Consider the following 27,533-nt stretch of genomic DNA (forward strand, 5'->3'; position numbering starts at 1 on the left):
TGCGTAGAAGAGTGCAAAATGACCTTAAGTGTCGACGCACCCCAAACTTTTAATTCATTCATTCATTCAGGAAATCGCAGAATGTATGTAAGTAATTCCTTTCACACATCATGACTATGGTTACACAGACAATAAGAAACAAGACAGCTTCTTTTAACTCCAAAGACTGTTGTACATATTGTTAGAGACTTGTCCGTGTATGAATTGACCGACGCAAATAAGCTTGGTGTTGATGCACCCATAATTTTAGTTTCAATTAACTGCAGCTGGTGAGGGTTGCATGGTGGAGGGAACGACTGTGCAGTTTTTGAGGTAGCTTTATTTTTCTCTTGAACAGTTTATCAAGCAGGCGGCGGCTGCTGCTGCAGCAGGGAAACAGACCACGATAGCTAGAACAGTTTCCGAGTCTGAAATGGCGGCCATCCTAAAGAGGCAGCAGCAGAAGGCCCAGGTTGCTCAGGTTCAGGTTCCTACGCAGGCAGGATTCACTCACGCTCAGATCCTTGCGCAGGCAGGGCTACAGGTGAGAGAAGTTGATAGGATCATTGCACTGAAGAGAGTTCAGTTGTGGTGTGTGTTGTACATGGGACAGGTCTCTGTGAAATTATCTACCTGTAAATTGATCTTGAAATTTTGTTATGCATACATTTCAAAGTTCATAGAACATAAGACTAAACAAGTTACAGATATACAGTGTGTTTAGAAAAGAATAACCCGATTTTAAAACCTTATATATCTGTGCAACTACGCACCACCAGTGAATGAAACTTGCACTACTTGAACTGCCGTGGTCTAGAGTTTTAAATGACTCGATAGATACCACTAGTAGTGCCCAAATAGACACTGACTGTAGTCGTTCAACAGATGGCATCTATGCAACAGAAGGCATTTCGTGTTCTCCAATTCAGCAAGACATTACACCCTGTGACTTTTTCTTGTGGGGATATGTAAAACAAAGTGTTTTTGTTTCACCATTACCTATTGACTTGAATGAGCTCAAGAAAAGAATCACAGCTGCAGTAAATTCTGTAGAAGAAGACATTCTGAGACGCATTTGGAACTAATTCAGCTATCGTCTTGATGTTATCCGTGGAGCAGGTGGAGGGAACATAGATAATTTATAATAGGGTGAGTGAAACTTGACTTTATAATATGTTGGGTGCCTGTGACACCATTATTAAATATGATTATTTGAAATAGGGTCATTCTTTTTTAAACACACTTTATTTTACTGTGTAACTGTGATGTACTTTGTAAAAGTATTAATGCAAATTTAACCTGTTACTGGTTCTTGTAATGGAACATATGCCATAAGACTATCGCTTTCTGGAAGCCTTCCAGAGTCGATGTAACTGTCGTATCTCAAAAATGTGGAAGTATTTTCAGACATTATCTCATCTGAAGGTCCTGTTGGACCTATGGTCTCTATTAGAGAAAACACGTGTGTCTAGAATTCCTTCTGGTGCATACAAGTGATCCTTCATGAGGTTGCTTTTACTGTTGTCTATACTGTCACCTATTTGTAGTTACTATTTTTACATTTTTCTGCATTATACATTTCATCCTTATGGTCCCTTATGGTTTTAAAATATTCCCGGAATTAACCATTTCCCAAATGTTCAGTTTTTTTAATTTTTTTTTTTTTTATCTTGGTACCCAGACAAACATAAAATCAAGATTCCACTATATTTCTGTAATAGTTTCATGACATCTATTTTTTTTTGTAAAAATATATGTTTCATTGCATAATAGTTATTTTATGTTTTCAAGACATGCACTTAATGTTTGGTTCATGTTGGACTTCTTTTTGGTTGTTTTTTTTATTTTTGATAATAGTATGAAATGGTTTAGGAGATGGGGATTAATTACTTCATTGTTTCAATCAGATATCTAATCAATAAAGGCATGCATATTTCGTTTTTGACGAAAACATGAAATGTGAAATAACACATTGTAATGTTAATTTTTCATGTTTCTGAATGGTGTGAGGTGCATTTTCCCACCCTGTTTTGTCATGAAATAATGCGGAATGAACTGCAAAATGCGAAATAGACTCTTTTTACCTGAAATTCCCGAAATGTAGAGTTTATTTACTGATGCAACACTTTCTGAAGTCAGAATTATCCTGAGAGTTATGCAATTCACTGAAAATTGATTAATTCTGCTGTAAATATTTGAGAAGCAAAAATGGACCCCTTTATACAGAAATAAACAATATTCTGGTAACAACATAAATGTGCTATTAGAAGGGATATGTTTATTTTGTGTAGTAAGTGCAGTTTTTAAATCAAATTTGGGATTTTATTCACATTTTTTAAAATTGAAAATGTCATTTCATATACTACCTTTTCGCTGCTATAACTGAAATTTTATTTTATTTACCGCTTTTCAACCCGAAATTGACTGTTTTTGTACCAAAATTTTGCTTTTTCATTTACCAAAAATGTGTGCCTCTACTAATGAACAGTGAAAGCAAAGCAGTTGAAAATTTACTTGAATGCTTTTTTTGGGGGGAGGGGAATTCTAAACGTAATTTTTCACAATTTGAAATGTTGTGCCAGTTTTTCAGAATGAGGGAGGTTTTTTTTGTAAATATGTTAAAGGCCAAACATCACATTTATGATGTTCCATAGCGTTAAAATATAAATGTTCTATTTAGGTAGAATTGTGTTTTATGTTCAAAACAGTTTTATGTGTTGGTGTACAGAATGTTGTCGTGATCGTCTGTTCTCTCTCCTGTCTCTCTTCATTTCTCTTTGTTTCTTTTCCCCTCTGAGGACGCCAACCCTGATAAAACATTACAACTTCATTTTCTCTTGAAGGTAAGGATGCTTCCTTTACAATTGCTTCATTCTCTTCTTTATTAAGGGATTCTAATGGCACTTGTATTGCATGTATCATACAATTTTGTTTCCAATTCTCACATTTCCCACCACTTTGCATGTTTTTTGATCTTGTTTCCCAGCTTCATCTGCTGCAGGTAGGACTGTAGGAATTATTGTCTTTATTATACATTTGTCGGTGCAAGTTCTGATTTCATTGTTGTGCTCGGAGCGTAATAGAAGTACTTCTGGATACAGGTATTTACATCAAATCATTATTCAGGCATTATGATTTAAAGGTAATTGTCCTGTCTGTATCAATTTGAAGTTCTCTCTTATGCACTGGAGTTACCTCCATTATTAAACCTTAGTAGTTAGTTTTGTTGACGGGTGTACATCCAGACATCCATGGCACAACTCGTAATATACCCCCACCCACTAGGGTTGTAAGCAGGCAAGAGCAGTAAGGTCAGGGGTGAAAGTTGGTGTTTATGGGATGTAAGAGTAAATTTAGAGCCACAATGAATTTAAATTGAACCTTTGTGAAAATGTTATGTTGTGTTGGGGGTGTGTAGATAAAACACCTAGGTAATTCCTTTAGGCCTTGATCATGAAGAACCACACAAAAACCAATTCTGCTATGATATAGCTTCTAAAAGGTTCAAAAGTATCAAATCTTATATTTTGTGCATTTTTTTTTTTTATTGCAGCTTTATCTATACAGTTGTTAGTTTAATTTTATTAAATAGAAAATTCCTCTTTATTAGCCCAATGTACCAATGTATTACTTGCACTTCTTAACATCCTGTAGTAGATATTTTGAATATTTAGTATGCAGTATTAATTAAATGGTAAGTTGTATATTTTGCTTATAGATTTCATAATTGTTTTTGTACAGTATAATGTTAATTAATTATTATAACGAAAATTATGTATTATTATATACATATAATTGGCATAATTACTGATACGAGGCAAATCAAAAAGTCTTTGCCCCAATTTTTTTTCAGCCGAAATAATAAACATGCAGGGAAATTAAGATATAGGAATTGTTATATGTTCCTTGCACTATTTTTCCACATAGTCACCACAGCGGTTAAGGCATTTGTCCCATTGCTGCACTAGTTTGTAGATGCCGCTGTTGTAGAATTCGGCCGGTTGATCGTGGAACTACTGCCGGACAGCGGTCTTCGCTTCATCGTCGCAAATGCAAGTGGAAAGTGGAAATCACTGGGGGCGAGGTCTGGATTACACGGTGGATGCTCCAGAATCTCGTATTCGAATTACTGAAGTCTGTCGATGGTCCTGTTTGCCACATGAGGCCTGGCATTATCGTGGAGGATAACCACATTGTCCACATCGAGAATCCCTTGGTGCTTTTTCCTGATGGCAGCTCGCAGACGTGCGAGTGTGCCACAATAGCTGTCAGCGTTGATCGTGTCACCTCGTGGCATGAAATTCAGCAGGTGTGGTCCTCGGTGATCCCAGAAGACTGTGAGCAATGTTTTCCGTTGAGCAACCATTGTCATGAAGGTCTTCTCGGCCATTTTCAAACTCACACCACCACCACCATACTTGTACCCATACGTCGGCTGCATTTCCCTATGGATCTCAATGGGCAAGTCCCTTGCTCCATAATAAATGATTAACACTTCGCTGCTCATGCGATGTGGACGTGTTGAGTACTACACCCATCTTTCAAACTGACAGCAGCGCCATGCCGTGGAGCAGTTGAGAGTTGATGCAGGGCCATTCCAAGAAAAACCTATTGCATTGAATGTATATCCCGGTTTCTCAATCACACCAATATTTCGGCTAAAAGGGGAGGGCAAAGACTTTTCGATTTGCCCTCTTCATTTTGCACATCCAATGTAGCTACAATTAACCTATAATTTAGTGCAAAATCATTCCATTTTTTAATAATTTTATGAATATAAACAACCAATTCACATGCCTGATCATGTCAAGTAAATATCTAAATAGACAGTTTCTCTTTCAAAGGCAAAAGCTATTGTAGTCACTTGGTTACACACATTACATAAGGAAGTTTATGTTCTTCAAGAAACATTTGTAATTTTATGTCAGACCAGTAGAATTCCAGTTACTAATATCAGTACTTTATTGGCATCATCAAAAATTTGGTCCATTGCAGCACAAATACACTGTATTGAATGAACTACATATTTTATATGTGTAAGTAATGGAAGGGACCCCACTCTTTTGATCAGCTTTCCTCCTCACCCCCAAAGACCTACAGTATTGGATTGACTCCTACATGTGGAATTCCCTCCTTCCCTTAGTTTCTCTTGCAGCACCTTTGGAAGGACAGTTCTATACCACCAGTTTCCTTCCAAAAGTAATTGGCAAGAGTTACAAGTAACAGGGGACATTTGTTGTTTTCTTAGGTTCAGCAGTCTGGAACGTCAGGCCAGCCTTCGGTAGCAACACTAGTGAAAACTGTGTCTGCACCCTCGAGCGTTCCCGGAGTCACGATACCTGTAGCAGGAATGAGCTTGCCTCAGGTTGGTATTCTGTGTTTCTCTGCTGCACTACAGAGACCATATACATAAATAGTTGCAGTTAAATAAATGGGTTAAATTTGAGGGCACACTTTCTCTTCATTCCTTTCTTTAGTGTCATCATCCTTCACCATTTCCTGCTCTTTCCTTTTGCTTCGTCCCATTCCCGCTCCATGTTCCAGGTACACTCGGTGCTTTTTTCTCCGTACACAATGGTACACAATCGTACAATCACCTTCGGATAAGTGGGAATAAAATTAATAGCATTTTCATGATGGATGTGGTAAACGTGCTTTGACTGTTGTGTGCAAGAAATTTTGGGTTTCCACGTTGTTAATTTGATTTTTTTTTTTAAGATTGATTTTGAAGGCTCACAAAATATCCCACACCACAAAAAGAAAAAAAGCACAGCTCCCCATCTCTTCCTTCAACTACCCATAGAACGTGAACCACACCACACCTAGCAACACAATGCAATAGATGGCTCAACCCCCCCAATCATCACCCGGCAACACCACCAGATGACTGAGAACAAAACAAATGCCAGCGCAGAAAGCAAGGCAGTCAACACAAGCCAGTGTCTCCAGATGGGAGAAAATGAACTACCGCTCCCTAGGAACAAACAAAAAAGTGACGCACTACCACTTCCGTCCAAGATACCATACTCTCAGTGAACGAAAGCAGTAGGCCTTAGAAATTAATCTGAAAAACACTATCGAATTAGCAACGCAAAAACACAAAATTTCTTGTACATAACAACATTTTATTTTTATGGAAGGTTGGTAGGTAGGGAGAGAGGCGTGTGTGTGTGAGAGAGTAAATAACTAACCAACCAACCACATAGATGCACGCCGGCCCCTGTGGCCGAGTGGTTAGCACATAGTGCTGCGACGCCAAGGGTCCCGGGTTCGAATCCTGCTCGGGCTTGGTTGTTTGTGAATGTCCATTAATCAATTTCATGATTTCATCACTCATCCCCATCTTCGCAAATTAGCCAAGAGGCACAAAAAGCGAAGTAAAATAAACTAAATCAATCAATCACATAGATGCACGATGATTTATGACCATACTACAATATTTTGAATAGTTCTTATGATGAACACAATAACAATAACAAACCAAATTGAACAGTACCAGAACCTTTCTTCCCCGAAAAAAAAAAGTACTGGGTACACCCAATGGCAAGAGTAATGGCAAATTGTTCATCATCATTTGTTGATCATCATCAATTGAAATTGGGGATGGGCCAATACCAAAATTTTTCCGCTACCGATAAAGTACCAATATTCTACCAATCCGATATAAAATTCCAAATGGTTCATTGACCACCTTACTAAATGCATGTTACCAGTTTAACCAAGCTTTTGCAATGCACAAGAAGTTGCATATTAAGACATTTATTTACCTTTAACCTTTACTCATATTTTGGTCTATTTTTCGACCATCGAATATAAGGTGCTACTCGTAATTTAGTTCAAAAATCGACCATGCAGCCGATTACAAAATTCCAGGTTTTTTTATTATCTTGATACCTTTCTGTTAGGTAGGAAACATTTACAGTGGGTTAAATGAAGCTTTGGCACGTCATGTGGATGCACCCCCTCCCCCAACTTTCAATGAAAAAAATCATAAAAATGGGGAGTTTGCCCCCTCTTCCCCCACTATTTTGGGAAGGGGATGCAAACTTTAGCCTTATTTTCAAAGAATGGTCCTTTCTCAACCGAATGAAAGTTATTTCATGTTCCTGGGTGCATTACATTATCCAATATGTGAAACAAACTCCACATGTTTATGATTTTTTTTTCATTGAAAGTTGGGGGCCGCGGCCCAACCAACCCCTCTTATTGGCCTTGGCAATTTTTATTTCTGCATGGTTGCATGCCCTGATGTTTTAGCTGCAAAACAAAATTACCCGAAGTAGATTGGTCAAATGGTCTACGAGTTATAACATTTTTTGTCAAATAAGTGTACAAATTTAAAATTTACTCCAAAGGCCTCGGCAAAACAGGGGTTACTTTCTGACAACCACCTCGGCAGAGTAAAGGTTTAAAAAATACAGAATGAAATTATATGTTTATGTCCACAAAACAAAATGGAAAAATATTGCATAAAGTTGTTATATATTTATAGATAAATCGGATCGGTACAATTATCGGTAATTTTACCAATAAACTAATACACCAATTAATCTGTCCCATCCCTAATTAAAATAAAAATAACATCAACTGATTCTCATTCGTTTTCCTATTATATTGTCATTGACTTATTACTTGCCTTGCCCACCCACACTTTACCTCCACACTGAAGGTTCGGTGCACTCAGTTCTCGGCTCCAATTTGGCTAGGGATATCTTTCTTTGCTTGGCAATATAATTATATTTATTTATTTATTAAACACTACAGGCAAATGCCCAGTTACAGTGTTTTGAGGTTAACTGAGTTCAGTTCACATACATATTGACAAAACAAGTAATTAAGAATTCGAAACAACGAATAACCTTTGCGAAGCCTTGTTGATGTGGAGAGTAATTACCATGTCGAGCAACTGTGAAATCAAAATCAGAAATTTTTTGGGTATTTTCTAAAGTTTAATTAACGTAATTTTAATTATATACAAGCTGTATCCGAATGTTCGTTTCTCTAATTATCAGGCAAAAACTCTAATTTTGATGTTGGAAGTCTCTAATGTTTGTATGTGTTTGCTTTACATTTAATCAATTACATCGGGAGTACACTTGTCACATGGTAGACTCACGTTACTCCAAGAAACATCTTAAAAGGTGCCAGGTCATATGGCGTGTACATTTTACAACACTCCATGGTCACAAGACACTAGGCTGCCCGGCGCACCGTAATTACTTCAAAGAACATCCAGTAGAAACTACCTTTTTGCCTGTAAATCGGACACTTATGCACTAGCCTACCCGGCAATCTAATCTCTTATAGCATCCGTTGCGGGAGATCTGTCCTCCGATCCGAGCTGACCAAAGCAAAACAGCCTCTCCCTTCCAAGTCACACTTACAACAGCCTGACCTCCCCCACTCACATCTGGGAGTTTATATATGTTTAGTTGGTGTCTGTTCCCAACGGCCCTTCATTCAAAAGTTTTAAATTGTAACAGCTAAGAACGAAAGCCTTTTCCTGAACGTTCGAGAGATTAAGAAAGAACAGTGTGCTACATGGATTCTATACAGGGAATATATGAACCTAAATAATTCATAATAAATTGAGTTACACTTATCACACATACATATTTATATACATGTAATTACCTAATTGATTAACATGTTAATAAAATATTACATATAAAGAAAACCACTGTTGCCCTGACATGGGAACAGGGTACCAGACTGTACATAGAATGTGTTTTACATGTATTACCTTCTTGCATTTCATGGGCACGTCCGTGTTCCATATTGGTCTCCCAACACCCTTGATAAATAGGAGTCATTTCCAAGTTGTCCTCTTCTGATTATTTCCAAATATTTTATACTGCCCTGAACTTCTGAATGTCCAACCAGACTCCAAAGAGATTTGTCTTTCCAAGTCTTTACCATCTGATGAATTTTTACAGGAAAATCAAGCATTGCAGAAATATCGCCAGAAGCATTTTTTATACAGTAAAAACTGCATATCTCGGAACCTCTTTAAGAAGGAAACCTGTAAATACGGAAAAAAGGTCCCAGAACGGACCAATTTTATACCTGAAAATGACCTGCTTAAGGTGGAAACCACCTTAACGCGGAAACGGGACACCATTTAAAGACCAACGAGATGTTTTTATTCTCAGTAAGATGGAAATTTCTTCCTTTATTTCTTTCGCTCGCAAGAAAACAATGCAATACTGTAAGTGGAACACACCTCTATTGCCACTCGCTTATTGGTAACATTGTCGATATGAAAGAATGCGTTACAATACTCATAGCTGTTACGATTCCGTTTCTTTCTTTCATCAATTACCCTCTTTCTCCACCTTTCTTTGTCTATTTCTCCTCTGTTCTTTCGTCATCTTTCTATTTTTCTTGTTATCTCTCTGTCTCTTTCTTTTTCTTCACTTTTATCTCAATCTTTCTTCACCTCTCTTATTCCATCTTTCAATCTTTCTCTTACCCTCTATGTTCATCGTGCTACAACGCCAGGGGTCCCAGGTTCGAAAAGATACATAAGTATGTACTGTATGTTCTTACAATTCTGTAAAAAGTGTACCAACATGTGTAGTTACATAATTGTAATTTCGGCTTTGCTTATTGCGTCTGTTTTGCTTTTTATTCATGTATGTACATGCATTAGTACTCTACATATAAGTAATGCGAAATGTAAATCTGTCTTTCCATTATTTCCTGCAGCGCTCTATACTGTATTTAAAGTCAACCCTGTAAAAGAAGGAAAACTGTTGAGACGGAAAATTTTGCTCGGAACCATCATGTTCCAGGATATACAGGTTTTACTGTAGTTGGTTTTCAGCAGAGGGAGGAAATTGTAAACATAAACTGCTTATATGCCTAACCATGTTAGAAAATACATTTGTAGTAGGGCTGACCTGATACTGATACAGATTTACAATGTTACCGATAGAAAGACTTGAAAATTGTTACTATTCAGAGTAGTTGAAAAACCTTGTATCTATTGCTGGAATATGACAATATTCATGTACGAGTTTAGCTTGATAAATTCGCAGCCTCCCCTATAAGAAATGGATATGCCCAACAGTGCTTGGTGGTTTTATTCAACATATTCTCCTAACACAATCCACTTTTCACATCACTCCTGCAATGCTTGCACACCTTGCAAATAGAAGGCCGAAGATTGCTCTGCAAACCAAGCCCCTGTACACTTATTGATGGCATCTGCACCATCAAAATGTGTACCCTTTAGAAACATTTTTAATTTGGGAAAGAGATATACTGCAGGAGGCCTTAGAAAGAGCGTTTCGCGGGCCAGCAGCAGACGTCGCTCGCACACTATTGCCGATACTCTCGTGTCGTCTGCTCCTCAGCCGAACAAACAGGCCGAGGTAGCAAGAGGCAGAGTCACTCACCCTTCCAGAAGGGTGCAGCAAGCTATCTGTGACAACCGGCTCGCTCATTCACGGACCTGATTGGTTCTTGCACACACACCCCCATATTGTCGTCTGCTGCAAGCCCGCGAAGCGATCTTTTTAAGGCCTCATGGAGTATAATAGTCCAATGGTGCCAAGTCTGGGTAATATGGGGGATGTTCCTGTATCTGGAACCGCATCTGCTCCAGTTTGTCCATTGTTTAATGTGTCTTATGAACAGGCACATTATCCTGCATAAAGATGACTCCTTTTACGTTAGGCCGTTCGCTGGTTTAACTGCTTGGCTGTGAGAGTTTTTTTGAGGAAAGCTAAATGATTAATGCTCCATTGCCCTCCACCAATTTATTATGCACAGGCCGAACATGTCCAAGCCGAATCTGCACCTGCTCTGGTGTGTCAGGTAGGTCATGTTGCGGTGCTGTGTGGTTCGTTGACGGTGCCTACATTCGGCACTGCACAACCTTTGCATGGACACACTTCACGCCACTAAAACCTGCTGCTCACCTTGCCCACTCTCTTAAGACTCTCCCCAGCGACCTCTCGTCACTTGGGACCTGGCTGGCATTATTGTTGACATAGCATCTTATTTCCATCTCGTGATACTCCTTTCACCAGCTTTGCTGCCTTCAGTTTGTCCTGCAGAGGTACATAATAGGTGACATTGATGGTTGTTCCATATTGGAGGTAATCGGCCAGCAGGATGCCTTCATAATCCCAGAAGACCATGCCGTGTCCTTTGGTCATCCTCCAGCCCAACTTGTCCACGTTTGAAATTCTCTGCCCATTTCTTCACAGTGGTGTATGACGGTGTCGTGTCCCCCAATGTCATGGTCAGGTCATTGTGGATCTCCTTCGGTACTTGATAAAGGCACTTTGTTCAGATTTACTAATGTCTGGAATCTGAGCTTACATCCTCAATTTGGAGTCTGAAAAAGAAAAGTTCTAATTATTTTATCCAGACATGATTTTGCATGGTAGGTTCATATACAGGGTGACACATATTGTATCTACCAACTTTATATGGTTATTAAATAAAAATATACAGATAGGCATTTAATACTATGTATTATGTAGACAATACAGACAGTGCACCGTCAAAATAACATCCTCTAAATGTCTCCTTTCTTCTTGGATACACTATTCGAGACGATGCGGGAAGATTTTCAATATGTGCATCTCAACATGTCCTGTGGAATAGCGTGTATTTCACGGCTACTGACGGTTCAAAACATTATCCGTGGGGCTGTCTTCTGTCTATCCCATCTCAGAATGCTCTATGTCTCTGGACCAGGTGCATGGTGGTCTTCATTGTTCTGCCGCAGTGCAAGGTGCCTGTTTGGATGAAGGTTTCCACCGCCGCATTTCCGCGTCTGCACCGACCAACGCTCCATGGTATAGTAATAGCCTGACTCCCAACTCTCCACGGATGTAGGTATGCCGAGCATGCACATGTGCGTTCTGGCAGGGTTGCCAATTCAAATTGGTAGATACAATATACACCACCCTGTATTATTAGCATTTAATTGATGGTGTTAGTTTGTGTACTGGTTTGCTCGTACCCACGTTGGCTGCAAATTTTCGTTTTTCAACCTGCCCTCGTATATTGTAGGTGCAGCTAGTTTTTGTTGATTACCTCCAAACCCTTCAATTATAATCCACACAATGCTGTGTCAGTACTGACACTGTGGAGGTCCCACTGGGCATCAAACTAATATTGTATTTAGAAGTGTGTTTGTTTATATGAAATTTGCTACATTTTCTTGACTGTGTTGCTACTTAAAAGTAAAGTGCTGTAAAGAAATAGGCAAAGAGAGCAAGTATTTATATTGCTCAGGGTACCTGCTTCTTGGATGTTGGTGCTGATTGATTCTGTAATTTATAAGTTTCCTCAGCTAACAATCTCAATTCTGGTTATCCCCCTTTGGTGGAGGAGGAGAAAACTTAGCATTATGCTTATGGGAGTATTGCTTTTCTTGTTCTATTGGGAATAACAAACTTCCGATCGTGTAGAAAAACACATCAGTGAGAAGAGGACAGGTTGAAGATTTTGATTGTGTTGGGGAAAAATCGAAACTTTTATTTGATTAGCCGTAAGTTGAAGTTGTTTGTCCACAAGGAATACATGAGAGTCTATAAATAATTATTCATTATATTTTTTACAGATCGTATCTAGCTTAATAATGAACTTAAAACCACTTCCACTTGCAATATGGGGAGAAATTCATACTCCCTTGTCCTATGTTTTGCTTTTTTCAGTAGCAGTGTCCATTCTGAGGATAATAAAATAAGTGCATACCTGGTCTGAGACTGTCACTCATCGCCTTAAGAGATCGTATAACCTGTTATTATTTAAATGAAGTTTAAATGGTTTTATCAATTATATTATGTTTCGTTTTCAAGTTTGTCTTATTTTGCGACAAAATATGGCAGGCCATCAAGCATTCTTGGTCTTGAAAACCTAATGTGACTTTTACAGTACGTAATTGTGTAATTTCTTCAAGATCAACCTAAAAAAATCACAAAACTGACAACCATAGGTATGTGCTAGGACTGAGCCGATAACACTTTGAACCAATACTGATGCTTAAAAACTGTAATAATTAAAAGTTGCTCAAAATATATTTTAATCTTAGTGTGTAAATATTCAACTCTAGTTTAATTATATGCATCAATTTATCAAGATTGTTCCTTTAGAATATATGAGAATTACATCAGAATATTAAATTACATGATATTTTATCTCAAAATTCAGGTTTTTTTTTACACAAAGTATAATTTTCAGGATAATTACACTCCACAAAAATGTTGCACAGCATTCTTAAGTACTCCTTGACAGATCAAAATGCCGGGAAAGTATCAGCAAATAAATTCCAACCGATACCGCTGTTATCAGCCAATATCGATACATCAGCTCAGCCCTAGCTTTAACCTTTGTTAATTATGTGCAATTTCTTATTGAAATTACAAATGGAATTTGGTGTAATTCTTGAACAGGTTAAAGCTACAATCACTCCCGGAGGGAAGACGACGACAGCCACCCCACAGCAGATTCGGCAGCTGGCACTCCACCAACAGTTACTGCAGCGGCAGAAACTGGGCCAGCCACAAAAAGTGGCTCAACTGACTCAGGTAATGTTTCCACAACATCCGACAGTCACTAGACCCGCAATTTGTTGTCTGTTTTTCAAAAGACCTTACATAAAATATTTTAAATTGAATTAAGTTATTCTCTAAAGAACATTTTTATGGTAATGGACACATCTATTATCTTCAACTTTTATCAAGTTTCTCTGGTGTTATACAAGTTAGCCTAAAAACCAATTTTCATAAAATTATTGTGCTACAAAATTAATTAAATTTCCAGAATTTTGCGTTGTGTATCTCAGTAATAACAATAACTTTAGTGTAAGCTATACCATGATTAAACAGTGGCTAATGCAGTCACTGTAATCACAGGGTGGCTACTCGCCAGGAATTCTTTGAATTCTGTGAATTATTTGCTGCAGGAATTCTGCGTGAATTTTTCTCTGTAGACATGAAAAATTGCTACTCTTATTAATCCAAATCCCAATGAATTTATACATATTTATAAATACCCTTAGGCATTTTTTTACAGTTTAGTTTTTTATTTTTATCAAAGAAAAAATAAGACTGAAGTTAATTAGGTAAATTTAAGTTTGAAATTCTTATACAATTAACAATTTTTCGTAGATTTGTATATCCTGTAACATTTGTGACTTGTACTTGTAAATATATTTCCAGTCTTGAGTATGTGAAATGACATCTTAAATTAAATATTTTAAATGTATTTGCAGTTTAATTGAATTTAATTGGAATTTTTGGATACATTCAAATCACACAGACTCTTTATATTGTTAATATACACTGCTGGACAAAATAAACCGGACACTTGCATTTTTTGTGATAACGCAATGGGTCGATAAAAGCTCTGATTCGAAGGCTAACTAAATGTTGCAGAAACTGAATTAAGTACGAATTCATAAACAAAGTCCAAGCTTATGAATGGTGCATATAGTACTACATGATCTGCCAAACATTCTGTAATATACCTGCGAGCTGTCATTGCAATTCAGATGTCAAATATTAAGGTGTCCGGTTTTCTTTGTCCAGCAGTATATTTGTGTGTATCTGTGCGTGGGTAGAGAGAGGCGGTAAGATTGAAGTGGAGAAAACATCTGCTTGTACTCTTGAATTTTTGGGAAGTTCGCCTCCAAAACTGGGAATTCTACTTCAATTTTATCATGGTCCTAGAGTGGTCACCCTGAATCAGGTCGTCCCAGATTTGCTGCTGCTCTTAAATATCTACTTATTGCTGTAACAATTGATTTGAAATTTGGGTGTATTTTAATAAGATTTGTGAGTTTTTGTTTTTCTTGCCTTGTGCAGGTTGGTGGTAAGACTGGTGTTCCTGCACAGCTGATAGTCCAAGGGCAGAAGCAGCTTCCGACAACAGTGACTGTGCAGCAAATACAGCAAGTGATAAAACAGGTACAGCCACAGGCTGTGCAGCATATTGCTCATGTAAGTAAACTACAGTAGCATATTCTGAAAATGGGGTCTCGTTTGCCACAACAATTCTTATTTTTTTGTATATACCGTATATCTCTGAATGAAAAACTACGACCCCCCCCCCCCCCCTCAATTTAATAACAAGGGATTACAGAAAAACAATTTTCAAAACTTGCAAATGGTTACCTTATTACAAGTAACTGAAGGAGACAATAAAAGTACTGGTACACAAAAAATAAAATCAGATACAGACATTCCTTAGTCAGATACAGATCCCACTTGTTCCTCCTCACTGGAATGGTCCACAGAATCGGCAGCGTCACTGCCACTATCATTGTGGCTTGTGGTTCTGTTCAGTAAAGAAAAGAAAACCTCCACATCATATGCCACGAAAGCAGACCCCCTCCCATACTTCTGGGCACAAAATTGTGGCAAAAAACCTCGTCTTGGTTCCAGAAATATATGGTATTTATCCTGGGTTCTGTCACTAGAGGCCCCAAAGGGTTGCCTATAAAAAAAAATGTTATTGAGATAATTGTGTGAAAATATATGTACAAATACCTGTAAGGATGCAAAACAGCATGGACCTCCACGATATAATAACTCGTCCAGTGGTTTTTCATTTGCCTTTGTTCTGCGTCCCCGCATCTCTGCAGTTGTGAGTCGAATGTTGCATGAGTAACAATGTATACTGTTGACAGGGACTCACCGTGTTTTGTCACGAAATGATGCGAAATGAACTGCAAAATGTGACATAGACTCTTAAACACGAAATTTACCGTTTATATACCGACGCAACATTTTCTGAAGTCTGAAGTATCCTGTGAGTTATACAATTCACAGAAAATTGATTAATTCTGCTGTAAATATATGAGAAGCAAGAATAAATCCCTTTATACAGGAATATCCTGGTAATGATTTAATGTGCTATTAGAAGGGATATGTTTGTTTTGTGTAATAGTGCAGTTTCTAAATCAAATTTTGGATCATATTCACATTTTCAAATCCAAAATATCATTTTATATACCGCTATAACAGCGAAATTTCATTTTATTTACCGCTTTTGATTTAATTTTTAATTCATATGCTAAAACTTTGTTTCCTAGGTGTCCGCTGCTGGCCAGTCTGTCGCGACTCAAGCATCCACCGCTCAAGTAATCTCTCACGCAGTATTAGCCAAAGCCCCGCAGGCAGCCGGAGCAGGGGCCACCGTCACGGGCACTCTGCATGCGGGGCAGAATCTCCAGACAAGGGTCATTCCAGTGAGTGCCACGCAACAGTCTCTCAAGCAAACTATCCAGGTTAGAGTTGACTCATTTTGCTTTCATTTGCTGTTCAGTAAAGAACTTCCAGTGTGCCACAAAACAATAAAGTATTAATTGTGTAAATTGTCCCTGAGAAGTGCAGCAGAACTACTAGTCTGAGCTGATACTGATGCTGATGTATCGGAAAGTATCGATTGGAATTCATCTACCGATACCAGCCGATACTTTTCTGGCATATTGAACTTTCATGGGGTGTGCAAAAATGCCACATGATATTTTCACGGAATCTAAATATCTTGGAAATTATGCAAAATTCAAATTTTATTTTTATTTTGCACAAATTTTGCATGGAAAACTTTTTTTTTATTAGATAACATGTATTTTGGTATTATGATATAGTTCTTGAATATTCTAAATCAAAGTTTTGGTAAATTCATGCATATAATTGGATAAAAATATTTTATAATAATAATAATTATAATAACCCGTGGCTCTACAGCCCGTAAGGCCCTTGTCCTATCTCCCGACTGCTAGTCTCCCTCCCACAATCCTACCTGGAGGTGTGAAGATCTTCAACCAGTAATGGGGTGACGTTGGGTCAGCAGGTCGAACCCACACCCCTTATAGGAGTATGATAAATATGTTACAGAAATTTGCATGCCTACTACAGGGTTAAAATTATGTGAAGTCTAAATTGAATCATGCAGAGAGTTGAGTAAGTTAAAATCACTCTTATTCATTTCAATTTGAATAAAACAAGCGAAAATATTTTAATTTTCAACATTTAATCTTTATAAAAAAACTAAATAAAAAAATACAAGATGAAGAAAGAGGGATATTATTGGATCTTGAAATAGAAGAAGAAGACAAGTTAAGCTATCTAGATATATTGATGAAAATTAAGAGAGGACAAGAAATTGAAACCGCTTGGCATCAGAAGAAGTGTGCAGCAGGGGTATTCTGCCACAAAAGAAGTGATGTAAGTGAGGTGACAAAAAGAAATTTTATAAAGAATATGGAGGACAGAATAAAGAAAATATGCATGAAAGAATGTGAAAAAGAAGGCAAAATAAATAGCTTATGGAAACAGCTGGAAAACAATGGCTATGAGAAGCAGGATAGACTGGACATAAACAGAAGAAGGAAGAAAATGGGCAGGGGAGAATTGGAAGAGAAAGAAAAAGAGGAGAGAAGGTTTGGAATAAGGAGTATGGGGAAGACCACAGAAAAGATATGTAAAGTGCTTAGGAAAGCAGGAATTAAAACTTACAGGAAGGGAGGGAGAAGCATCTTAGGAATAGTGAAAAATGCAAACAAGGAAAAGGAAAACAGAGAAGAGGAAGAGGAAGGGATTATCTACGAAGTGAAATGTAAAGAATGTCAGAGTGTGTACATAGGAGAAACGAAAAAGAGGCTGAAAGACAGGTTGAAACAACATAGGGATGATGTACGACTTAAGGGAGAGAGAAAAGCGATATTTAAACACACGAGAGAAACAGGACATGACATAGAGTGGGATGAGGCTAAGCATATAGGAAGGGAGAAGAGAATGCTAGTGAGAAAATGGAAGGAAGCCAAGGAAATAGAGAAGAAAGGTGAAGAAGACACAATGAACTGGAATGGGGGACTTACGTGAAACAAAGAATGGAAGAAGGTGTTAGAAAGAGTGGAAAGGACAAGAGAGAAAGAGGAGAGGAGAAGGGATAAAAATGAAGGAAAAAGAGCGTGAAATAAAAAGTCCAACCACATTCTATATTGTAGTAATTATGTTTAGCCTTTGTAACGCTTGTATTGGGGAGGATGCTGACTTGCCCGAATTGATGGTAAAACTATACTGGAAGCGCGCGGTAAATTACAATTGTCAACGCCTACACCCATACAAGGGTCACAAACACAATCTGACGCGACATTTCTGTTGGGCCTCTATTCACAAACACAAGGCAAGTCACAGAAAGGTCACGTCAGGTTCCAGTATACTTTGGAATCCGATGGAACAGTCGAAATCAAATGATTCCGTTCCCTTTATTTTGTCAATAATGCTGCAAGAAATGAGAATCGATAGGGACAATGATATGCTAAAATTCAAGACCAAGAACACTCTAGCGTAAGTAATTGGATAACACTCCACATATCAATTTAATGACTTACGCCCTTCTCACACGTCGCTAATAAAGTTAAATGCGGCGTTTCTAAGATTTAGTCCTGTTAAGAAAAAAACAAAAACAAAGGAGGTTACCAGGAGTAAGACATATCCTGGCTTATTATGCGATAATCTAATCAACCAGAACAAAAGATTGTTCAGAGATAACGGGGGTAAAAACTTCTAATCAAATAAGTACAATTCAACTTCCTCTTAACAATCTGTTTAATGTCTGTTCTCAATAACTATTATAAAAAGGTCCATCAGGACTCTGGTTAACAATTCAGTCTCCCAAGGAGTAATTACGATCGTAACAAGTGCATTATAAATATACAAATATCAACAGCATTAAGAATGATAACCTGTCTTATCAGTAATAGACTACAATTATTTTCCTTTCTCTTTTTTTTTTGTAATGCAATTTTTATTGCATGGCCGTTGATGCTACCGTGTTGGTTATTTGGTGGTACTGGATTGAAACCGGAAAATGCAGGGTGTGTTGTACTGGTTACCAAAAAGAGGGGACGTAGTTAAAGCAATTCAGGATAAACTCCCAGTAGCTCTTCAACAACACTATTAACTATCCAAATGGTTCCTCTGTCACTTAACACGCGCTCAACCAAAATAAAAAAAGGAGTGGTTGCATTTAAGTAAGCCCCTTTTTACTACTACTGTCGTTTGGTACGGGCAGCGTGCTCAAAACGAACACTTCACACTAGAAGGCATTTTTGTAAGTCTTCGTTGCGACGATAATTAGGAGTAATAATCGTGCAAGCACTCAAATTCACAGTAGTCGTTATTGCAACAACGGAACAAGTCCAAAAACTGAAAGGATGGATAACATACGTCGATCACGTGTGCAAAAAAATTAAAAAAAAAAAAAGGAACAGTTCCACAAGCAAGCAGACAACGGGAATATTTGATATTAAAGTCCAATTTACCTTATATGTATTCCTTCGGAGCTCTAGTCGTAAACCAAGTACACTCAACTGTTCCGGTACCAAAAACTGCAGTTAAGTATTTCCACTTGAGACCGTAATTGCAGCTGCTACTGAACGTGTTCCATTTTCGTGGTCTCAATAGGTTTCCGAAGGAAGTAAAAGTTCAAGGCGAGCTTCCCCGTGCCGCTGCTGCTGGGCTGACAAGGCACTACGTGGAGTCTGAATGCGAACTGCTGTGTTCCCGATCGGAATCGTCGGGGAAGAAAAAAAAAGGGGGGGAGAGAAAGAGTAGTTTTTTGTTATGGCCAATAGACGGAGACACGAAGCAGACGACGTGGAGCTACCGTCTATTGGGTTGGAGAGTTTATTTAACAAATGAACTCTATAATCGTACTCAATGGTACGTGTAATATTCACGGATGAAATCTTGAGTACGTGAATATTACACCTTTTAGGTGAAAGTACAGTTGGCAAGTGAAAGCCACCTGCTAGAAAGTTCCAAACAACTTTCTAATAGCATGGAGGGAGTAATGTTTGAGTATATATAATGCCCTGTTTTTGTATCTTGTTACTTTTGTACTTGATACAGAGTATGAAGAAGACCTTGCTAGAAGGTTGAAACATTACGTTTAGTTTATGTTTTTAATAAAATAAATTACTGCCTTGGTCAGCATATTTAGTTTTTCATAATCATGGAAACAAGGCTTAATGGTGTTATAATATTTCATCTTTACTCACGAAGCTTTTAACAGGCTAAAAGTCTTAATTTTAGTGTTTTATTTATACTGAATTGAATATTAGTGATACAGACATAAGGTTACATCTTGCCGTGTGTACTTGATTATGGATTTAAACTATTGTCAACTCTTTAACAGGTTGTTACAGCTCCAGCAGCACAGGCCTTGGCATCTGGCGCAAGAACAGCTGTTCCGAATGTAACTATAGATTCTTCAGGTCGACCACAGGTTAGCGTGGCTTCCACGTTGGCATCGGCTCTCGCCGGGACAATCAAAATGGCTCCAGCAGCGTCAGCATCACAGCAGCAGACACTGCTCTCACAGGTAACTGAATATCATCAAATACAGTTCTCACTTTCCCCACGTTAAGATTTCCATTGGGAATGAACTTAGAAATGTGGAGATTTAGAAAGAGGAGGAAGGGAATTCCACAGCTTCTCTCTGCTTCAATTCAAACAATGCACACTAGAGTACTAGTATATAGAATCAAATATCATTTCAATCTGACAATAATCGTACAAATGTGTGTAAAAATCCACCCTGGTGGTTTCAGCCCATAATCATTTTCATATATTGCTATGTATTTGTAAGATAGACTATACTACATTTTAACTTGGAGATAATGACTATGTTTACTTAAATTTAAATTTCACTGCGTCTTTCACTTCATGATCCATATTTGAGGATCCACAAGCACAGACCAATTATAGTTATACGTGAACTTCCAGGTTTCAAGTGTATACCAATTGTTTTGCCTATTCGAGAGTTATTTACTTGAGCGAAAAGCCCTCGCTGCAGCACTCTACTGTATACCATGTAAAATCTCTTGAGAATATTTATTTTATAGAATTGTTACATCATTTTTGTTTTTGGCATGCTGAAAATGGCATTCTGTTTTTATTAAAAAGAAGATCTAAGTGGCAGGTTTCCCACTGAACTGGTGAACCTGGAAAAGCCATGGAATTTTGAAAATGTATCCAATATCTTGGCAAAATCTGGGTAAATGTAGTGTAAATGGTAGGTTTGATGTGGATGGAGGTTTCCAAATGTCCTTCCTTCATGTGCACATCCACATCCAGGAAGGTGATTTGGTTGGTGGAGTGGGTTCAGGTGAAATTGATGGAGTTGAAGTGGTTAAGTTTGTCTAGGAAGGTGGTCAGGGAAGGTTCTCAATGTGTCCAAAGCATGAAGATGTCATCGATGAAATGGAGCCAGATTGGTTTGAGGGATTGGGTCTCCAGGAACTCTTTTTCAACTTTGCCCATGAACAGGTTGGCATAGGACGGGGCCATTCTGGTACCCGTGGCTGTGCCCCGGATTTGGAGATAGTGCTTGTCCTCGAAGGTGAAGTTGTTGCACGTGAGGACAAGGTGAGCTAGATGGGTCAGGAAATTAGTGCTGGGGTTGTGGGGTTTTGGTCTGTTGTTGAGGAAGGATTCTATGGGGCAGAGGCCATGGGAGTGAGGTATGTTGGTGTAGAGAGAAGTAACATCGATTGTGGCGGTGTTGGCAGGTAATGGTGGGAGAGGGTTGATTTTCTGAAGGAAGTGGCTGGTGTCCCGGAGGTAGGAGGGCAGAGCTTTAACAAGAGGCTGGAGGTGGGAGTCGACAAAGGCTGAGATTCTTTCAGAAGGTGAATTGTAACTGGGTCTAACTGGACACGATGGGTGTACCAGGGTTGCCAGGTTTATGGATTTTGGGCAGCAGGTAAAAAGTGGGGATGGGGGGGTTGTCTGGGATGAGCATGGATATGGTGGAGGCTGTCAGGCCCTCAAGGGGACCTCGGGTGTGGATAAAGTCCTTGATTCTGTTGAGTTGAGTGGCTGAAAGGTCGACCGTGGTGGTTTTGTAGGTGGAGTCGGCCAGCTGGTGAGTGGCTTCCGCCAGGTAATCTTGAGAGTTCAAGACCACCATTGTGGACCCCTTGTCAGCTGGGAGGATTTTGATGTGGTGGTTCTGGCGGAGATCTTGAAGGGCTTTATCTTGAGAGGGATTCAGGTTGGTTTTGTTGTGGAGGTTGTTCGTTCTTGTCACAAAGTTCTACAACGTCTCTACTCCTGAAGATCTGACATACCGTTACGAAAATTTGAGGACAGTTGATGTTTCCCCCAGGTAAAAATCACCACAGATGTTGCAGGTGAGGATATAGATTATGTTTGAGGCATGGCAGGTCCCTTTTGGGATGGAGGGTAAATTTGCCAGTGGCCGTGTGCACCTGGAGGGTGTGAGAGGTAATGAGGATACCTGCAACATCTGTGGTGATTTTTACCTGGGGGAAACATCAATTGCCCTCAACCTCCGCATCAATAACCACCGCTCCTCCACCCACAACCTGGACTTCACTGTTGCTGTCCACACCAACCACCACAACATCCGTTTCAACGACTGCTTCCGGGTAGCGATCATCCATCTCCTACCCCAACCAGCCAACACCTCAGTTCGCAAAAGATGGAAGAGGGCCTATATATCGGCCATGAGTGCAACCACTCCACTTGGCCTGAACAAGGCCACCCAGTAATGTCCCCACCTGAGCCCACCCTATCTCCCCCTCTCAACCCAACCCATACCCCCACGAAATTAGCGAAAATTTTGAATTTTTCTGCTGTCCAGTGAGTATTCCCTTTTACCTTTGATTTATATATATATATATATATATATATATATATATATATATATATATATATATATATATATATATATACACACATTCACACACACATACAGTGGCAGCGATTAGAGGGGCGAGGGGGCAGCCCCTGCATATAATAATAATAATAAATATTGCAGTTTCTTACAAAGTTACACTTAAATAATTTACAATTTCGACTTCTGTAAAATTCAAGTTACGTAAAGGTTTACGGAATGCATTACTTACGTAACTTGGGGGAGTGCACTTTAAAAACTAGCAATTGAAATGACAAGCAATTTGTAAGATGATGAAGAATCCAGTCATATCTTTCTTTTACATCATCATCATTTTTAATATTCAATTTAATTTGCCTCAGTTTTACAATTGGCCTTGTATTACTACTACAAATCAAGGTGGCACATGTAAGAGCGCTATGCCTTCATAGGGAATGGGAATATTGTAGGCTAATCTTTAACTCATTATCATGCAAAAATATACATACATAACAATTCATAAATAACATAAATCTCTTTCAATAAATTACTCTTGTATTCAACCTTTACAGATTCATATATACAATTACAGATAACTATTGGCCAATAAAGAAAAATTTAACAAACTTAGCACATAACATTCACATATATTGTGATTCTCCTGTTAAATAACTAAGTCATTTAATGCTTGCTTGTAGTATCCAAATACTTTAAAAGTCTTCACTTTCAGTTATCATCAATTTTTACTTAGTAGAAAAGTATTATCTGCTGAATGTGCAAAAACTTGCATCTGTTGAAAATCCTCTTGTTCTAACACCATTGACTTTAAGTTCAAGCAATATATTGGACTTACAGGTAGCTAAATGGTAAGACTCTAGTTTACGTCCTCTCCCTAAGGAATACGTGTCATATATCGTTGGAAAGCTTATTTTATAAGTAATTCAACAACGTTAATCCCAAAGCGAGGAAAAATTTCCTGGAGGAGTAAATCGAGAAAAACCTATGTTGTCCGGATATGTGTAATTGAATGTACTGAGGAATTTTTTCGATGATTAAGCACATATTTAGGGGGTGAAATGAGTGCTAATGGAACCTAACCTAACCTCGTAGGCATACCTCGTCCCCGTGAATGGTTAGTGGGGTTATCGTGAACAGAAAGTGTGAAAAGAAAAAGGTACTTACCCGAAGAGATGCCAGCTGCCGCACCACGAACGCACACCGCGAACGCAAAGAAGCAATCACCATGCAGATAAGGACGTAAAGTAGAGTCTAGCCAGCCAAAAATTATTCACACACATTTTTAGGGTGTCATTATATCATTTTCCAATACTGAAATTCAATAATTAGTCCTTGAGCTCAAAATTAAGACTGTCTTCAGGCTGCTCCAAAATATCACCTTTTTTATCCACTTTCTTCCTCCCTACTCGCTTTTAGTGTTGCCAAACCCATCCTTAATTCCCTATTGTCACAGGCTACTAACTTTGAAAATATACAGGGTGCTCGGAAATTCCCCTTACAAACTCCTAGGGCAAGTAGAGGGGACTGAGTAGACAATATTTGGAATAGGAACACATGTCCGGAAACGTACATTTTCCGTGCTACAACCGTGACAATGTGTCGGATGTGCCTGTATTGGTATGCAACCGGGTAGGCAGTACATGACATCAGAAGATCACCTGATGGCACGTGATGTCTACAAGTTGTTGCGTTCCTCTGTCGACACAGGTGTTGATCAATGAATAGTACGTTTCTTTTTTGTTCTCTTGGCATTGTTACCAAATAAATTTGTTTGTATTATGTACTGAGTCACACGTCATTCACTTCTGTACCTTACGTAACACCTCATTTGACATGGTTGTAATAAATGATTACACTTTAGGTCATCAGGTGATCTTCTGACGTCATGTACTTCCTACCCGGTTGCATACCAACACAGGCACGTCCGACACATTGTCATGGGTTCCTATTCCAAATATTGTCTACCCAGTCCCCTCTACTTGCCCTAGGAGTTTGTAAGGGTAATTTCCGAGCACCCTGTATACATATGTAAAATCTATTTGTGTAAACTGTAGAATATATATATTTACTATAAAACATTATTTGCACAGTATAAATATACTTTGATACAAAATCAAAGGTTTTTAAATATTTTTCATGTTTAAAATGTTAGTTATAAGATTTTCACCTATAGAGGAAAAAAGGTTATTTTAGATGCCTATTAGATTTTTCCCATATACATATGGCTACAAGAAATTACCTAATTTAAGAGTAGGATTAAAGATTAGGATTAACCTAGAATTTAAGGTGCTTCTCATGAATTTGTCATTACATTAAAATCTAAACATGCTCTTTTCAGACAAATGTGAATTCTAATCGTCAAGAATATCACCTGATAGCATAATTGTCTTGCAAAACTTGATAAATTCTGTCTTTTAGATGTTTTTATGTATGATTTATTGTGATCGTAAGCACTTTATATTGCTACTGTAAGCACAAATTGATGTACATTTTATTTTTTATACATTTTTAAACTTCCAAGACAGTGCTGCAATTTACATAAGAATTATAATTTTTTCAGAAATTACCAAAAGGAAATTTAACAACCTGTGTTGAACTGCTGTTGAACACTATATAATAAGTGAATAAATTATTTCAATGTCGATGGTGTTTTTATAATTTAATCAGATTATAATGGTGTACCACTGTGCACCGTTATATTTCCTTCATGTTTCATATTGCTCTACATTTTCATTTGTTCCATTTTGAAGGTAACAGCTGCACTACAGTGTCAGCCCGTGTCTGTTGCTGTGAGGCAGTCACAGAGCCCCATTCGAATACAAACCTCTGCTCCCGCAACGACCATTGCAGCGTCCCCTCTCACGGCCGTGGCAGTGCAACAAGGCTCTGTGTCCAGTTCAACCGTTCAGTCGGTGCCTCTTCAGCAGGTTGCAGGGCAGCCGATCGTCACTGCACAGCAGGTCCTAGCTCACACAGTGGCAGGCGCTCAAGGGACTGCATCGCTGGCAGGTCAAACGCTACAGCACGGATCGCAGGATACCGTAAGTTACTGTAAGGAAGGTTTCAGACTAAAGTGAGAAGCCACAAGCGACATGTGTTACTTGAATTTTCAGAAACGAATGCAACCTTTCGTATCGGAGTGATGTGACAAGTTGCATGTGTTGACTGCGTGCATGTAGTCTCTTCCATTTGAAACTTCCATGTCACTTGTAGCACAGTACTTCAGTCTGAAAGCTCACTAACATAAAATGTCTTTCTTGACATGGAAGTTAAGCTGATCGCCCACTGAGAAGCCGGAGACACACCACCTGGAACATCCAAGTAGAAAAATCCATGTGTGGGTAGTTCTCCCATGTACTGTTCCGCCACGCTCCGAACCACACCACCGTGTGGATCTTCCTTGCTCAGCTACAGCGGGGTTGAGCATGATGATTGCTGGGGCTAAACGAAGAAACGCGGCCAATGGAAATTTTCCACCTTAGAAACCTGCAGACTTCTAGCACGGAAATTCCACACTTCTGTTCCATGCGTTTCTGTGTAGTGTTCCATTACACCATTTAATTTCAATAGAAGCAGACAACAGAAGTTCTGTTGCCACGTTTCTCCGCGTCTCAGTGGGCGATAAGTCTCATTGTAGTTCATCCAGAACCTATGGCAGCTGATATTGGGAAGTATTGCTTCAAATTTAGTTACTGGTACTTTTCTAGGGTAAGGGTGTATAATTTTCAGTAATTCCGTATCAATATTGTGAGGATGGGCCAATGTAAATTTCCTGCCAGTACTGACATAAAATTTGCCAATAATAATAATCAATATTCCACAATGATGTGTAAATATTAAATGAAGAACCTGAATCACTAATTAACACAGTGGAACCTTAATTTTACATTTTGCAGGGGACCAAGCTGAGAAAACTGAAAATGAGGTAAAGTGTATTTACTGGATTTCAGAATCGCATATGATGCCAAATCTTGAAGGCCCAACTTTGACACTAACCAGACCAACCTGTGGATGGATATTCCTTACGGAATACCCCTTTATCAATTTCATCTCAAAATTGGGGAAGGGGGGGTCCAATATGTGTGCAACTGACAAAGATGCCCAGTGCCTATATTAGAACCTTTTAGTGGCTATGATTTCACTTCCTAGTTAGCAGGTAAAAAGTGTCTACATCATGGATTCTGTAATGTGCTTGTAAATGTCGCTTGAAAAGCTAAATGCAAAAAAAAAAAAAAAAAAAAACAGCCTATCTCTTTTTCTTTGCAAGTAGCCCCTCAATTATTGTGATTGTGCTGGGTCAACACCAAAAATTTGGGAAATTGTCACGTTTTCAGTTTATGCCTATGTTTTCACGAGGTGTGAAGTACATTTTCCAGTATTTTATTGTGAAATACAGAGTTTATTTACCACTGCAAAATTATCCTGTAAGTAATGCCAAATCCCAGAACTCCAATTCTGCAGCAAAATGTGAATTGAAAATTTGAACTAATAATATAATTCCAGTAGTTGCATAATTAGAAACATTTTAGAATAATAATAACAGTTTGATTTAATTTAAATTAATGAGAAACCATTTGTTAAATTTGTTAACAAAGATCTATGAGAATATGTGCACTTGACTCCAGAAATAAGATATTTGAATGTAGTTTCCCAATACAAAAGACTATTTTGATTTCTTCCGCCGTACTTATTATGAACTTCTTTAGTGTTATGGGAGCTATTTGGAGTCCTCTTATTCTAGGGTTTCTGAACCGGTGGGCCACAGCCCGGTACAGGGCTCTGGAATCAATTATAACGGGCTGTAAGAGCTTATCCTGAAACATGTAATTTTAGTTTGCGCAACAATTTTCTTTAACAAATATTATTTGTTAAGCTTAGAC

At 38.4% G+C, this 27,533-nt stretch overlaps 1 protein-coding gene across 9 annotated transcripts in view; it reads left to right on the forward strand.

Moving 5' to 3' along the window:
- Positions 1-27,533, forward strand: part of LOC145990020 (chromatin remodeling protein domino-like) — a 195,899-nt gene that overhangs the window by 164,601 nt on the left and 3,765 nt on the right. For 8 of the 9 annotated variants that reach the window (XM_083125625.1, XM_083125624.1, XM_083125623.1 and 5 more), the window contains 7 exons: positions 338-523; positions 5,228-5,344; positions 13,395-13,529; positions 14,808-14,942; positions 16,037-16,231; positions 20,152-20,337; positions 25,404-25,694. In XM_083125625.1, the coding sequence (XP_082981751.1) occupies positions 338-523; positions 5,228-5,344; positions 13,395-13,529; positions 14,808-14,942; positions 16,037-16,231; positions 20,152-20,337; positions 25,404-25,694 (1,245 nt within the window). The remainder of the gene's footprint in view (positions 1-337; positions 524-5,227; positions 5,345-13,394; positions 13,530-14,807; positions 14,943-16,036; positions 16,232-20,151; positions 20,338-25,403; positions 25,695-27,533) is intronic. The other variant, XM_083125631.1, reaches the window with a different exon arrangement.

The sequence above is a fragment of the Lepisma saccharinum genome, chromosome 7 (assembly GCF_977018435.1).
Source record: "Lepisma saccharinum chromosome 7, izLepSacc3.1, whole genome shotgun sequence".
In the NCBI taxonomy this organism is placed as follows: Eukaryota; Metazoa; Arthropoda; class Insecta; order Zygentoma; family Lepismatidae; genus Lepisma; species Lepisma saccharinum.